General features: G+C 39.3%; 1 protein-coding gene across 3 annotated transcripts in view; it reads left to right on the top strand.

Moving 5' to 3' along the window:
- The window catches only part of LOC124550899 (zinc finger CCCH domain-containing protein 14), a 203139-nt gene that overhangs the window by 40884 nt on the left and 145717 nt on the right, over positions 1 to 16538 (top strand). For all 3 annotated transcript variants that reach the window (XM_047125677.1, XM_047125676.1, XM_047125675.1), the window contains one exon: positions 14248 to 14629. In XM_047125677.1, coding sequence (XP_046981633.1) covers positions 14248 to 14629 — 382 coding nt within the window. The remainder of the gene's footprint in view (positions 1 to 14247; positions 14630 to 16538) is intronic.

The raw sequence follows: 16538 nt of genomic DNA, 5'->3' as shown, positions 1-16538 counted from the left end.
GTAAGTTTTAAATCTGCCAGTAAGTTTTAAATCTGCCCGGGCGTTTTAAATCTGCCCGGGCGTTTTAAATCTGCCCGGGCGTTTTAAATCTGCCCGGGCGTTTTAAATCTGCCCGGGCGTTTTAAATCTGCCCGGGCGTTTTAAATCTGCCCGGGCGTTTTAAATCCGCCCGGGCGTTTTAAATCCGCCCGGGCGTTTTAAATCCGCCCGGGCGTTTTAAATCCGCCCGGGCGTTTTAAATCCGCCCGGGCGTTTTAAATCCGCCCGGGCGTTTTAAATCCGCCCGGGCGTTTTAAATCCGCCCGGGCGTTTGTCTGCCGGGGCGTTTGTCTGCCGGGGCGTTTGAAGAAAATGGCTGTTAAAAATTATCTCTTAATTGTAATAGAAATACAATTTGGACATCTAGTTTCATACACCTTTTAAAAAGGCACATATTAATTTGCAGCTCAATTTTTACTAATTTAAGTTAGTTTGGCATTTATATTTCCTGCAAGAACGATACAGTTTCACTAGTTTAAGTTAATTTGGCATATATATTCCTTTTAAGTAAGATATAACCTTCAATAATGTGAGTTTTGACCAACAATGTCTTTGGTTCAACATGTAATCTTTGAGCGTGTCGTTTAATCACAGTCTTTGATTTGTTTACAAATTGTAAAACATGTGTTTGGCAAAATCTGTTAATTGTAGTGTGTGAAAGCATTTTGAAAGTGGGAATAATGTTTCAAAAAGTGTCACACATTACAAATATATATTTGCAGAATCTATTAACTGTAAGTAACACCTTTAAGTAGAACTTATATTGTAAATATTGCATAAAACTGTACCACATGTTGCGCTTATTTGCTGTTTTCTATCTTGCCACAGGTACACAACAAGCCTCACAAAGCTACAACAAAAAGCACTGAATGTACGTATGTACCGTCTGATGATGAGCTGCTAGGCAGCTCGAAACCACTCATGGTTTATTGAAATACATCTATTTAGAAGGTGACTGGTTGTGGTAATTTCTGAAAACCTTTACGTATGTCACATAGGACAGCTTGTATATTTTTCAAATAAATTTCAACATTTGAGCTTCAGAATTTCTCCATTTATTAACCATCTTCATTCACCTCTGACATGGCTGACGACTGACATTTTACTAATTATGTACAGCACTGCTAATTGCTGGCCCTGTCACCTGCCAACGTGTATGAGAGTGTGCTGAAAGGTAAAGCCTCCGAACTTTTTATCTGAAAACTTGTAAAGCTTTTTAAATAAACCAAATTTTGTTAACACTCTGCATCTTCATTCTTTATGTACCTACATATTTCTCTCTCAAAGTAGTCACCCTCTTGGCTGACACATTTCTCTCAAAAAAAGGCAAGTTTGTTGATACCGTCACTGTAGAATGTTTGTCGACCAAGCCACGAGCTCATCACTGCTTGCACCACTTCACCACTATCAAAGTGAAGTCCTCGAAGGTGTTATTTGAGGTTTGGAAATGCAGTCATCCACTCTGAACTGTCACTCGCATAGAGATTAGCTCCCCCCTTTCCTTCATTATGAGCACGAACGACCTGACATCGCATCTTTCTGATATCAATACGATCGTCACAGTACACGGCTTCCATTCTCCTACGCATTTCATTTGGAGTCATGTTTTCTGTAATAACTCGATTATAGTGTGCCATTTCACACACACACACACACACACACACACACACACACACACACACACACACGTGTTAGATACCACCTCGCTACACACTACGGTTTGAAGCCCCGGCAGAGGGTCACCACTTGCATCGGCGACATGATAAAATCGATCGAGTAATGTGTAGCATGTGTAATACCATGATCAATATTGGTATGGGAATAAAAAATTCGGAGATACTACTTTTCGGCGTGCCCGTATAGTTAAATGACAGTTGGTGATTCTTAAAATATTGTAATCATAATTTATCACAGTTTACATTGAAGTAAAGTTCGTGTGAAAAAATTTAAATGTGACAATGTGCTTAACAGATATCAACAATACATTTTAAATAAATTATTTTGTTAAATACAAAAGTTTAATGTACCAAATTTTGTACAGTTATTATTAACATTTAATACTAAGATGTATCAATGTCATTGAAATAGATGAAACCTGTTTTGTTCTCTACAACTTCAGTGCTTTTAACATTACAGTTTTATTGTTCTATGCAAATAACTGATCTTATAATTATATTTTTCCCTGAGACATTTAAGTCTCTTCTTTATCTACGGTAATAATTGAAGCAGAAGAAATGAATTAGAACTTGTGCTGCAGCCGGTATTCGAACCTGGGTCTTCTTGCTTCCTAGGCCAAAATGCTAAACATTACATCACCATAGCACTATGCTTAACATTCGTGCATTAACTACCAACACAAACTTCATTTCATATCTTCTGCTTATTTTCCCTTACATTGTCACTACTGTCAGGGACAATAAATAAATTCCTTCTACTTCAGTCATCATCGTAGGCAAATAACTGACTTTAAACTTGTCCAATAAGTAAATATCATACTGAAAGTTTATATTCTGAACACTTGACTAAGTCATTTTATATTATCTTTACCAGTTTTGACAAAAGTACCCAAAAAAGTAATTGGCTTCAATTAAAATTACTTTTACTTTTCAGTCAGGTGGATTAATGACCTAACTTTAGGAAAAGTGAGGTTGCTCACCGTGTATCTTAGAATGGGCATTGTGACAACCATCACTGGTAGAGGAACATAGGGAGGATCATCATGCATGAAAAACACACCAAACACAAGGGTTAATAGAATGATATGTATTTTGAAGAAAAAAGAAAAGAGGATGACACAAGAATGAATACAAATGTTACCAACATATTCAGTGTTCATTTACAGTTTCAGATTACCGTGCCTTCAGAAAACAGCTACATTTCAAAGTTTTTATCTCTGGGCCTGTTCCTCTCAGTTGGAAGAATTTCTTTGCATACATTCAAGAGGTGCTTCACAGGAGTGATAGAGGGTATTCCTGCATTTAGTTTTAAAAACAATCATTTTACTGAACTATGCTGAATGAGAAGTTTCACTTCAGTTGAACTACTGGAGATGTATGAAGCTGCCTCATCAAACTCTCCAGAATATGTTGCTGAAGAAACAGTGTTAAAAAAAAACTGCTCTATCACTTCCTTGAAAGGTTTCTTCATTTTTCAGAGATGATGTTTCACCATACACCATCTTATAGATGGTAAGCATTTCTTCCTTTAATAAACAAATAGCTTCTTCCTTCTCATGTCCTTCAACCAGGAAAATTTTAGTGCTGGTATCAAACCTGCTGCTGTGCTTAGGTTATCATCTAGTATGGTGGGGTCATGTCTTTTTTGTTGACCTTCTGTTAAGGTGCTTGCCATACCATATGCAACTGTCATTACTTATTTTTGGGTGTTCCCGCAGCAAACATTTGATAGTAGGATGTAAGTACCCTATGTACATATTCTTTTCAGCTTGCAAAATCATCGGTGCCACTGCAGTAGGCTTTGTGACCTGAAACAAAAATTATTAAATTAATTTTCATTAATATCCTAGCATATCAATGTTTAAATTGTGTGTGTGTTATGATTAAAGTGAGACTAACTGGCTGTGGAAGTTAACTGAATCACTCTATTAAAAATGAACAGACAGAGTAGTTTTAGGTATTAGAAAATTTAGTTATCTTAAGTTCACAAACCTTCATTATTTCAAATCATGTTTCTGTGGATAAAATAGGTAGCTGCTGTATTGTTAACCTTTGAAGAGTTACTAAGATTCGAAATTAATTTTTTGGGGACTATCAGTTATGTTTATGATGGTGGTCTTTAAAAACATGTTTTACTGGTTTCATTGCGTACCTCATTTTCAAACATTCTTATGCTTTTTATAATGTTGCAAAACATATTTCATTAATATGTATGATAAGTGAAACATATGTTTCAGGGTTTACTAGTCAGTGTTTAAGGCCACTAAAAACATGGATTGTTCTACTCCTATACTCACTGACACACACCAATAGAAGCATTATTAAGCATTAGAATTAGGCATACTGTGAATTTAAGGTAGACAATCATCGAGTTACTGAAAGACATGGCTAGTCAAATATCCACCAAAAATTTGTTTATGGGAATTAGAAAGAAGCCTGACCATTCCTAGGTCAGTGCTTAAATGATACACAGAAAAGGCCTTTATTGTAGAAGTTGGCAACAACAATTCTAGGCTGTCAAATCAACATTCAGAATTGTTCAGAAAAGTGGAAAAACAGTGTCTGACCATAATACCTCTGCACATGATTTTCATTATGGCCGAAAAACTGGAAGAATTCTTGCATCTTGTAATGGTACTTTGACTTCTGCGCCTCCGCCAATACAAAGATATAATTTACGATCGCGCACGCAGAAGAGCGCTGCGCCAGCGACCGATTTTTATAAATAATTTTGTTCGTCTTTTTACTTTTGCATAGGTTTTTTTGTTTTTAACAACTAATTGATGAGACACTCTATCTCTTGTCTTCATACGAAAGACGTGTATTTTTCGGTGATGTGTTGAATGTGTTTTTTGGGTGGAAATTAAAATTACATTACAAAGCGAGGTTGTTTCAATAGTGATTCGAGGTGGTTATCCCCAAATTTGTAAATTGATCATGACAGTGAAGAAGTTTTCAACAGACGGAGAAAAGTGAAAGACGGGTCACCCTACAAGAGAAATTAGGAGGACAGCCATGAAGACTATATTGTAATTAATACTGCGTATCTAACAAGATTATAAGGTAAATTTCAATTAGTTTTCTGATCCTATTTCCGTACAGTCGCTTTTTGTACTGTTGCCGACCCGGTCTGCCATGCACGGTCAAATTACAGCACGATCTCAATCAATAATACGAAGTCCGCCTTATCCGTAACTGAAACCACCAAAATTCAAGACATCGATCAGATTTTCTATTTTATATTTTTCACAGCAGAGCCCCGAGGATAAAGATAACACTACAATCTGGATTTGCTGAGGAGAATGGAAAATCTGTACCAAAGAACTGGGAAAGAGAGAACATAGCTTTACTGGGGTGGCTCGAGGCATTCATTAAGCTAAACAAGACTTTCATAACAGAGAAGTGTATGAATGGCTACTAACTGTACAGATGCAGATGTGAAAGTGTTAGATAACAAGGTTTTCCTTCAAGAAAAATACAAGTTTTAATTGCAAAACATGTGCCATCTGGATGAGACAGCAGCAACTACTGTGCAGTGGCTACTGAAAGTGTTGTATCAGTCTGGCTACAGAATAGTTGAACAATCTATGTCTACTGGAAGTTGTTCACTTGTGACAATGGTTGGAATAACTACCGACATTGTTAGTGTTTCCTAAGGTACACTTTAATGATGACATTCACACAGTGTCCCCCAGTGTGTAGGTGGAGCCACAGTCTCACTTTGGATGAATAGTGAACTGTTTTTGACAGTCCTGCATAACTCAAACATCAAAAGACCACCAAAGACACCCTAAAGTCTCAATTCTGACAATTACAAAAGCTGTAGAAGTGTACCAGCAGTATTGTACACAAAAGACAATGGTATTATTTTACTTACTCTGATACTTCAAACAGGCCAAGCTGCATCATATTGATCTAGAGATTGTTTCTTTCAAGAAATTATATAATGCAGCACTTTTTTCTTATAGCAAGCACAGAGTTACCTGTCACAGCCTGTGATGTCGATGGACTTCCGGGGTTGAGCATTACCCCTTGCCATCACTAACAGAAATATATGTGTCAGTTTAAGGCTTGTGGTAGTCAACAACTGAACACAGATATTGTTGTACATGAAGATTATCAGCCAGTTCATTTGACTAATTGACATTTGCCAACTTGTTTACGCAAAGAATGTATTTGCCGCCTACTTCCACTGTTGATTTTGACAAGATCATAACTGCAGATGTGAACATTCCTCAGCCTTTGAAGATGTCAAGGCCAATGGCAAAAGAAGTAAGGCAATATCTCCAGAAGTAGTTGTTCTTATCGCAAAGCCTCTCTTCCAGGAATAGTAGGAATAATGAAAATTAAATTATTGATTCTGACATACACTCCCATAAAAAGCAGTTTTAATGAAGAAGCTAGATTAACAGAACAAAAAGAAGCTGAAAACATGTAATAGGCTTATAGGAAAATAGTCTAACAGTGAAAGTAACAAAAATTTAGAGAGGAAAGTATCAGACTTTGAAGAATCCTAAGAGGTTAAAGGGTCTGATCTGTTACCTAAGACATCTTATTTGCAGCAGTGAGTCTTTCTTCAAATGAAGATAGCGCAGTGTATTCTCCTGGAAATTTTGTGACTGTCAGTGGCAAAAAATGTACCAACTTTCTGACATGATGTTGCAAAATTTTTTTCAGATCCTAAAAGATGCGGTGTATGTGTTATTTTACTCTTGCCTAAGAGTCATCAGGTACCTTTCTCTGGTCGTTCAGCAGATACTTGCAGTCTCATTTGTGTAATGTGTAGCTGGAGCCAGACCAAACAAATACTGCTCATGACATCCTCCTTTCATCGCCTAGTGTTGTACGAAAGTGTCTGTTTCTGCTTACAAACAAAATTATTTTTAAGCCGGAATTTCACGTGCTTATTTGATAGAATAGTCCCGAATTAGCCTAGTGCGATATTTATTTTATCAATACAAATTAAGGGGGGGACAGTAAAACACTAAGTATAACCAGTACTCTAACAGCAACGGCATCGATTGTCCCATGCTGACTGCTAGCACCGTGCAACAGCACTGCTGTTCAGTGGCTCCTGGACTACTGGTTGTTCTTTTGTGTTTTACTGTCCCCGTTAATTCGTAGCAATAAAACCTGGGACTACACGATCGTATGAAAACTTCAAAAATTATTTTATTTGTAACTGGGATCCATCCGACACTTTCCATCGACACTGGTCATCGTGTAAAAGACTTGGTGGGCCACATTTGTTTTGTTTGGGCTGACTCCAGCTACACATTGCAAAAATGAAATTGCAAATATATGCTGAAAGACCAGAGAAAATTTGCCTTACACCTCTTAGAAGTGACATTCGATATGTGACTGGAACAGTGAAATTTAACCAAACACGTAAAGGGAAGTTTTGTAAAAGAGTGTGATGTAGTCTTAGCTATTTATGAACCATTTAGAGGCTGTTGGGTTTCTACAATTCTCGTATAAATTATTGTTTGTATCTCATGATACTGTATTACGTAGGGTGCAGCAATTGGGTGCTTTGATGTGATCTTGTTTCTGAATGTGTAACAGTTAATGATGATGATCAGTAATCTCTTGCATGGGGTTAAGTGGATCACTTGCATCTATGTTATGTTTTGGTCTCTGTTTTTGTTAATATTTAAATTAGGTTCTTAATATATTTTTGAAATGTTCCTTACACAGTAGCCAAATCAGTGACGTGATAAACATTTACTTGTCAAGAAAAACAAAAATGCAAAAAAATTAAAATGTAAAGAATGATCCTATTAAACTAACATTACTCCATGTTACAACTGTAATACATTTAAAACTTACTGCAATATATTCATTCAGAAATGTCACATCTTCCGGTCGAAGGCGTACTAGCCCGATGCTGTCCACGAGGACATCTATATAGTGCATCTAGGCCGCACTTGTCTGTTGCAGACACCAGACAGTGTTAAATGTCTTATGTGCTGTTACGTCTTGTAGCAGTAGGAGTCATAAGCAACTTATGGATCATTGTGTGGATGGAATAGACAATTCTTTGTTTATTCCATAAAGCATGGCAGTGTGCTCTTGCTACATTCTTAAAATGAGGATTGTCCTCTGCTTTTTGGCTATCCTGCAATGACTATGAATGTAAGCATGTAAAACATAACAAGACTGTTGCCAAAAAAAGAAAAAAAAAAACAATTTGTGATGAAGAGAATTCCTGTTTACCTTTAGTGCTAATAGGTTAAGGGTATGCGCAGCACACCGCTGATGTGACGGCAAGTTATACTGGAATTCATTCACACCTTCATCAAGAATGGTGCTACTTGAACGAGCTCCATCTCGTTTGGCTTTTCAGATGCCTGAACTTCACCTTCACCAGGTTTCATTCCATATAATTTCATTCCATATAATTTCATTCCATATAATTTCATTCCATATAACCTTAAAAGAGATAATTGGAAAGATGATATTTGAAAAAGTAACACAGAACTGATACGTTGGAAAACTCGAACAAAAAATACATTACATTACCTTAGGTGAAAGCTTTGTTGAAATTGCTGCCATTTTGTGTTACACAAGGCACCACTTTCTTATGAATATTAAAATCGTGATATATACTCTAGATCCCAGCAACCAGAACATCGTGTGAATGGCATCCCACAAGCCTCTCTATAGCAAGCATAGCAGATGTCTACCTGGTGTCTAATTGTCGAGCAAGTGCATGGTAACCCCCGAGAAAAGTCGTCCTAAACTGTGTCTGGCAATGTGCTGTGGTTGTAACTCTGTCAGCTCTTGATAACCCTTCTATTAGTTTCATTTTTTTGGTTATTGTACCTTTCCTTCAGTTGTGCAGAAACAATCTTTCTACACATCACTGTCCTATTTGCTGCCAAACCTTTTATTAAAATTATGAACGACTCTTCTTTTACCACTGAAAAGAGCTGAACAGAATAGCAGACAAAATCTAAAATAAATTTTTCGACAGTGCTTTGGCTGGTAGTGTTGTTTGTGAAGGAAAGTGTAGATTGTTTTTCCTTTGCGCCCGTACTTTCAGTTCATAGATCACGCTCTCTTCTCTTCGCTTGCTGCAAGGAGTTTTCCATTTCAGTTAACTTTGTTGGATGAGTCCTCAGCAATGGAAACAAAGATTGTGCGATTTTTTTGTAAAATAGTTGTATTTTGCAATTTGTTATATTTGCACCATTTACAGTTGCATTGTTTTCTTAGGTTAGTGAAGTATTTGTGGAAAACTGTGGTGCCACTTAGCAATGGAATGTACATGTGTTTCAATGTGTAACTTTAATATTACACAATACATTTTCAGATCGTAATTGCTCACCTGTATATGCTTCCTTAACTTTGACACCATAATCCAGGCATACTTCAAAAATTTATTTCTTGGACAAAGCTTACATTTTATAGTCATATTTTCTTTGCTTTGTGCACCATTTGACCCAACATAATTCCTTACGTAAGGAAACAGCAATACTCTCACCTCACACTCACTGTTTTCTACGTCACTGGACATGCTGTATATCAGAGCAAGAAACATATCTCGACTTCCCTCCTGTCACACAGCTTTCACAATGAACGAATGAAGATTGCACCAAGAATATAGAGGTGACATGTCTTTCGCCAGCTGCTAGACATGTTCAAAAGAGGGTGACTTATGACTGTTACAAAGTAATGATTCCAATGTTGTAACAACTGCTGTTCTATTGGAATATGTAAATTACAGGTACAAATTACATTTTCTAAAATGTATTGTTTACAAGGAAAAATTACATCATCATCATCATTTAAGACTGATTATGCCTTTCAGCATTCAGTCTGGAGCATAGCCCCCCTTATACAGTTCCTCCATGATCCCCTATTAAGTGCTAACATTGGTGCCTCTTCTGATGTTAAATCTATTACTTCAAAATCATTCTTAACCGAATCCAGGTACCTTCTCCTCGGTCTGCCCCGACTCCTCCTACCCTCTACTGCTGAATCCATGAGTCCATGGGTAACCTTGCTTCTCCCATGCGTGTAACATGACCCCACCATCTAAGCCTGTTCGCCCTGACTGCTACATCTATAGAGTTCATTCCCAGTTTTTCTTTGATTTCCTCATTGTGGACACCCTCCTGCCATTGTTCCCATCTACTAGTACCTGCAATCATCCTAGCTACTTTCATATCCGTAACCTCAACCTTGTTGATAAGGTAACCTGAGTCCACCCAGCTTTTGCTCCCGTACAACAAAGTTGGTCGAAAGATTGAACGTTGCACAGATAACTTAGTCTTGGTACTGACTTCCTTCTTGCAGAAGAGAGTAGATCGTAGCTGAGCGCTCACTGCATTAGCTTTGCTACACCTCGCTTCCAGTTCTTTCACTATGTTGCCATCCTGTGAGAATATGCATCCTAAGTACTTGAAACCGTCCACCTGTTCTAACTTTGTTACTCCTATTTGGCACTCAATCCATTTATATTTCTTTCCCACTGACATTACTTTCGTTTTGGAGATGCTAATCTTCATACCATAGTCCTTACATTTCTGATCTAGCTCTGAAATATTACTTTGCAAACTTTCAATCGAATCTGCCATCACAACTAAGTCGTCCACATATGCAAGACTGCTTATTTTGTGTTCACATATCTTAATCTCACCCAGCCAGTCTATTGTTTTCAACAAATGATCCATAAATAATATGAACAACAGTGGAGACAGGTTGCAGCCTTGTCTTTCCCCTGAAACTACTCTGAACCATGAACTCAATTTACCGTCAACTCTAACTGCTGCCTGACTATCCATGTAAAGACCTTTAATTGCTTGCAAAAGTTTGCCTCCTATGCCATAATCTTGTAGAACAGACAATAACTTCCTCCTAGGAACCCGGTCATATGCCTTTTCTAGATCAATAAAGCATAGATACAATTCCCTGTTCCACTCATAACACTTCTCCATTATTTGCCGTAAGCTAAAGATCTGGTCCTGACAACCTCTAAGAGGCCTAAACCCACACTGATTTTCATCCAATTGGTCCTCAACTAATACTTGCACTTTCCTTTCAACAATACCTGAGAAGATTTTACTCACAACGCTGATTAAAGAGATACCTCTGTAGGTGTTACAATCTTTTCTGTTTCCATGTTTAAAGATTGGTGTGATTACTGCTTTTGTCCAGTCTGATGGAACCTGTCTCGACTCCCAGGCCATTTCAGTTATCCTGTGTAGCCATTTAAGACCTGACATTCCACTGTATTTGATGAGTTCCGACTTAATTTCATCCACCCCAGCCGCTTTATTGCACTGCAATCTATTGACCATTTTTTCCACTTCGTCAAATGTGATCCTATTCCCATCATCATTCCTATCCCATTCTACCTCGAAATCTGAAACATTAGTGATAGCATTTTCACCTACATTGAGCAACTCTTCAAAATATTCCCTCCATCTGCCCAAGGCATCCACAGGATTCACCTGCAGTTTTCCTGACCTGTCCAAATACTTGTCATTTCCTTCTTGCCTCCCTTTCAAAGACTGCTAATTACACTCCAGAATGGTTTTCCAGCAGCTTGACCCGTAGTCTCCAACCTGTTTCCAAAGTCTTCCCACGATTTCTTCTTGGATGCTGCAATTATCTGTTTGGCTTTGTTTCTTTCTTCAACATAACTTTCTCTGTCTACCTGGGTTCAGGTATGTAGCCATTTTTGATATGCCTTCTTTTTCCTTTTACAGGCTGCCTTGACTGTATCATTCCACCAAGCTGTTTGCTTCATCCTACTTTTACACACTACTGTTCCAAGACATTCTTTAGCCACTTCTAGTACTGTGTCCCTGTACCTTGTCCATTCCTTTTCCAATGATTGTAATTGACTACATTCAACTAACTGGTACCTTTCTGAGATCGCTGTTATGTACTTGTGCCTGATTTCCTTATCCTGAAGTTTCTCCACTCTTATCCTCCTACATATGGCCCTGACCTCCTGCACTTTCGGCCTCACAATCCCAATTTCACTGCAGATTAAATAATGATCAGTCTCATCAAAGAATCCCCTGAATACACGTGTGTCCCTCACAGCCTTCCTGAATTCCTGATCTGTTATTATATAGTCAATGACAGATCTGGTTCCCCTGCCTTCCCAAGTATACCGGTGAATGTTCTTATGTTTAAAAAAGGAGTTTGTGATTACTAAGCCCATTCTGGCACAGAAATCCAAGAGTTGTTTCCCGTTCCTGTTGGCCTCCGTATCCTCTCCAAATTTACCCATAACCTTTTCATACCCTTCTGTTCGATTTCCAATCCTGGCGTTAAAATCACCCATGAGCAGAACACTGTCCTTGTCCTTTACTCTAACAACTACATCACAGAGTGCCTCATAAAAACTATCCATCTTTTCTTGATCTGTCCCTTCACAATGCGAATATACTGACACAATCCTAATTTTCTTGCTAGACACTGTCAAATCTATCCACATCAGTCGTTCGTTTACATACCTTATTGCAACTACGCTGGGTTCCATTTCTTTCCTGATGTAAAGCCCTACACCCCATTGTGCTATTCCTGCTTTGACTCCTGACAGGTAGACCTTGTATTCTCACACTTCCTCTTCTTTCTCACCCCTTACCCGAATGTCACTAACAGCTAAAACGTCCAGCCCCATCTTACTTACAGCCTCTGCCAGCTCTACCTTCTTCCCAGAGTAGCCCCCATTGATATTAATAGCTCCCCATCTCATTACCATTTGTTTGCCAAGTCGTATCTTAGGAGTCCCTGGTTTGTCAGTTAGAGGTGGGACTCCGTCACCTCCAAAGGTCCGAAGCATTTTGCTCTGATTGTTGCCAGCATCATATTTAAAGTACCAGGGAAGCAGGTTGCTAGCCTTACTTGCCCCGAGTCCCATTGGGTTTTACCCCTAACGGCTGAGGGACTAACCGGTGGATTTGGTAGTCTTTGCCGTATGAGCACAAAGGTGAACACGACTCAGAATATGTCCGAGATGCCCAGCCTTATTCCAAAGTAACTGGTATCCCGACTGTCGGGACCACTTACTTGGCCACTCATACGTTGCCCGTGGTTCATGAACTAGGACATGACTACAGGAACCCACACCACAAAAAAAAAAAAAAAATACATGAAAAGTAATTGTTACATGTTATCCAATTCCTTTTGCTCAATTACTTACCATCACTGATCTTGACACATATTCCATTTCTAAGAATTCACATATTTTTTACAAAATCTATGTTTTATGAGTAAATTGTTGTCTTAGCAGACTTAATGTTACGTAGTGACTGAATGGAAGTACAAATAAACAAAGTTTCAGCTGGAACAGAGCTGCAGCCTTTCATAAGAAAGAGGATGTTGAGCTTTCCTGCTGTATGGCATAAATTTTTTCAGATGTTCAACAGTGAGTAACATATGCCGTAGAAAAGAACACAATAATAAATGTACAATTACAAAAAAAGTTATTTTGCAAGAAGTACCTCAGTGGGAAGATTTATCACATAGTCCTGTTCGAAAACCTACTTTTAAATGTTGAAATGTATCAGTGTTGTACATTTACATAATTTGAAATTTAATTCAGTTGGCTAGTGTAAAAAACACAGCAGAAGTTCAAAATTTGGGTACACGGGCAATATTGGAATGGTGAATTGACACTCTAACTAAACAATGTATGTGACTAAGTGATTTACATAAAACTTGTCCATGTATCCATTAAAACTTGTGCATCACAAAAGCATGGTCGAAACTGACAAACAGTTCACACAGACTTACTTTACACTCATTAAAAAAAGTGTCAAATTTGAACTGAACAGAGTGACTTAAATATCGCATTTTAAATAATTTTTCAGTAATGTGTAGAATTTTTTTTTGAACTGTTGGTTTTATGTTCTTTATGAAGTAACAATCAAAGTCTCATTCATTTAATGAATTTCGTGAAGACATAAACATTGGATTTGCCAATGTTAACAATGATGTTACAAATCGATAATCATTATGATGCACAGTTACATAAAGTTTATTATGTTATTCGTGTTGTGTATTAAAATATGTATTTCTACATGACTTTAATTCAAGAGATGTAATGATAACTGTCTGTATTCAATACAGTACTTTATAGAGGTAAAGCTTTTTGTACAGAAAGATCATGAAATTTAGATGCTGTAATTTACATACATACAATGGTCACAAATTTTAGGACGGAGCAATTACTCTAACATATTTTCCAATTGAATTTTGATCGGATAACAGTTATTACTAACATAAATGTTAATATGTATCGATATATGAAACTGTAAGTTATCTGTAAAGAACGGAAGCAGAACACGATGTGGGCACTGTAATCTCACATCGACGTGGTATTGACATATTCGAAATACGTGTTCCCATTCTGCTGCATTACGGTGTGTCTGTCGGCTCTAAATGGAATTCGGCCGTCCACAGGTACGTATTGGCCTATCTTACTGCCTCCTCCTTACTCTGCAGTACACAGAAAGTGTTTAGATTCGAGTACCAAATTACATACGCTACTTTCGTTTTACAATTACAGGCTAGGAGTGCGGCCGAGTGGAGGCCCGAGTATAAAGGACAGGCTGGGTACGAGAGGTGCCGTAGCCGTCGCTGCTGCCGCATCGGCGTCTGACGAGCCGGTGAGCAGGCCGGGCGCGAGGAATCCCACAGCTGCAGCCAGAGAGCCCCGTCCCGGCGGTGGCAAGGTGACGGACAGGTTGGGGCCGAGGCCCACCGGCAGTGGGACTGCCAGTGCCCCAGAAGGGTCAGGCACGAAGTCCACCACCTCTGCGGAGAGCGGCGGACTGCCGACCAGACTGAGGGTCGCAGACAGGCTGGGCACGAGGAGGGGTGACGCGGCGAGGGAGGCCGGCACATCCAGGAAGAGAGCGGCAGAGGGAGGCAGAGAGTCTCTGCCTGAGGTGAGTCTGCCCGCTGCCGTCGAACTGTCGTGTCGGAATCTCGTCCTCCCGTCATTCTTACCACGGGGGCAACTGCGACTTAATCTGTGGTGGCTAATTGTACTTAAAGAGACGATTGGTACTCGGTACGGTAACTACGGTCAGTGTGTTTTCAATACGAAATCCCGTGCACGAAATTCCGCATTTTCCACACGGGCATGTAACAGATCATTTTTAGTGACAAATTCTCACTTGTGTAGCCTTCGTAGATTGACTGCTTCGGGCTTCTTCTCAGAACACTTTTATTTAAATTTTTACGAGAGGAGACTTCAGAATTATTCATCGTGAGATAAAATATGCAGTTTAATAAAAAGTGATTAACAAGTAGTAAAGTGACGTGCACAATCTGGCTTACCTTCTCTCGTATTAAACGCGTTTCATTGTGACATTTCCAAGCTCGGGACAAGTAGGTGTATATTGTATATCGCATCCTGTCGCGTCATTGGCAGACGGGAAATTAGCCGATTGAGTGGACAGTCCCCTTCCACGAGAGAGAGAAAATGGCTGGCGGAGAACATCCGCACCGATAACTGTTCTGTAATATGCTCACCGAGCTGGGTTACCTATCCTTTTCAGTGTTAATATTAAAATTGAAAATTGTTTTTGTGTTCTATCACAGGACAGTCACCTCACACGAGGTTGATGGAGATAGATTTTTTTCGCACATTCCAGTTTGAGGCGCGTTTGGTGGCCAGTAACTACATCTACTTCCATTTAGGTACACAGCGAGCCACCGTGAGATGCGCAGCAGAGGGGTTCCTCGTGTCACTGCCAGTAATTCGCTTTCAAATTCCACTCACAAATGAAGTGAAGGAAAAATGACTGACTGTGCTCCCATATGTACCACAGTTGCTCTTATCCCGTCTTTGTGGCGCCACGTGAGACTGGCAACAGGACTGTTCTGCAGCCTGTCGTATATGCCGGTTCTGTAAACCTCCTAGATAGTGTTACACGAAAAGGACTTTTTTGTCACCGTCAGGGATTCCTGTCGAAGGTCTCAGTGTACCCGTAATACTCCAGCATCGATCGAACCTACCGGAAATGGACCTAGTAACACACCTTCCTTCGATCGTGCCTCGCTTATCTCGAGAGTACCCGACACCTGACAGCTGACAGACTAGTCAGTACCCAGTGCACTGTAGCCATCAACCGACAGTGAGTAGGCAGTAGCTGGTTGCTGAGTATGCTCCACTGGCACCTGACTGTGTCCCAGCTATCCGGAGACTACCGTATGTTGCTGGTTTACCTGAGCTCCAATTCATCCTCCCATCCTGACATCCTCCTGGGCTTACCTTACACCCGCTCTCTCTTTCTAGGATTCTATACCTCAGTTGATAAAAACAGAACCCTTATAGGATCACATTGTTGTCTGTCAGACTGTTATAAACCCATTTTCCCCAGGAATGGGTAGATGTGTCAAGTTGAAACTAATGGCCCCTTGGTATGTAAACTATTGAAGCTTCTCAGTCAGTACAATCAAAAGATATGGCCATTTATCACACATACTTTAATACTCAAAAACTCACTCATCAGTACCTGTATGATACACCGCATTGACCTGAAATCTTGAAACAATTTTTTTGCTGTATTTTTTATTACATCTTGTTATTTATTACATCTCATTTATTTTCTGTATTGCTTTTATTTTTTCGTCTTTGTTTCCCTCCCTTTCCTCTTTTTCTCAGTTGCACTGTTCATTTTTTACCCTTTAGTCTATCCCAACCTTACACTCCGTTCCCAACACCTCCGGGCGGTACCCTTCGATGTACTGCCTCCAGTCTACTCCTCCGGACACCTCCCTCTCGGTCTCTGTCTGTCCTCGTACTCACTGCAGGTGGGTCACTCACTTCGGGATACGACGTATCCACCC

Source organism: Schistocerca americana, chromosome 9 (assembly GCF_021461395.2).
Source record: "Schistocerca americana isolate TAMUIC-IGC-003095 chromosome 9, iqSchAmer2.1, whole genome shotgun sequence".
NCBI classification, from domain to species: Eukaryota; Metazoa; Arthropoda; class Insecta; order Orthoptera; family Acrididae; genus Schistocerca; species Schistocerca americana.
The sequence above is the reverse complement of the archived record's forward strand: the minus strand, read 5'-3'. Positions and strand labels throughout refer to the sequence as shown.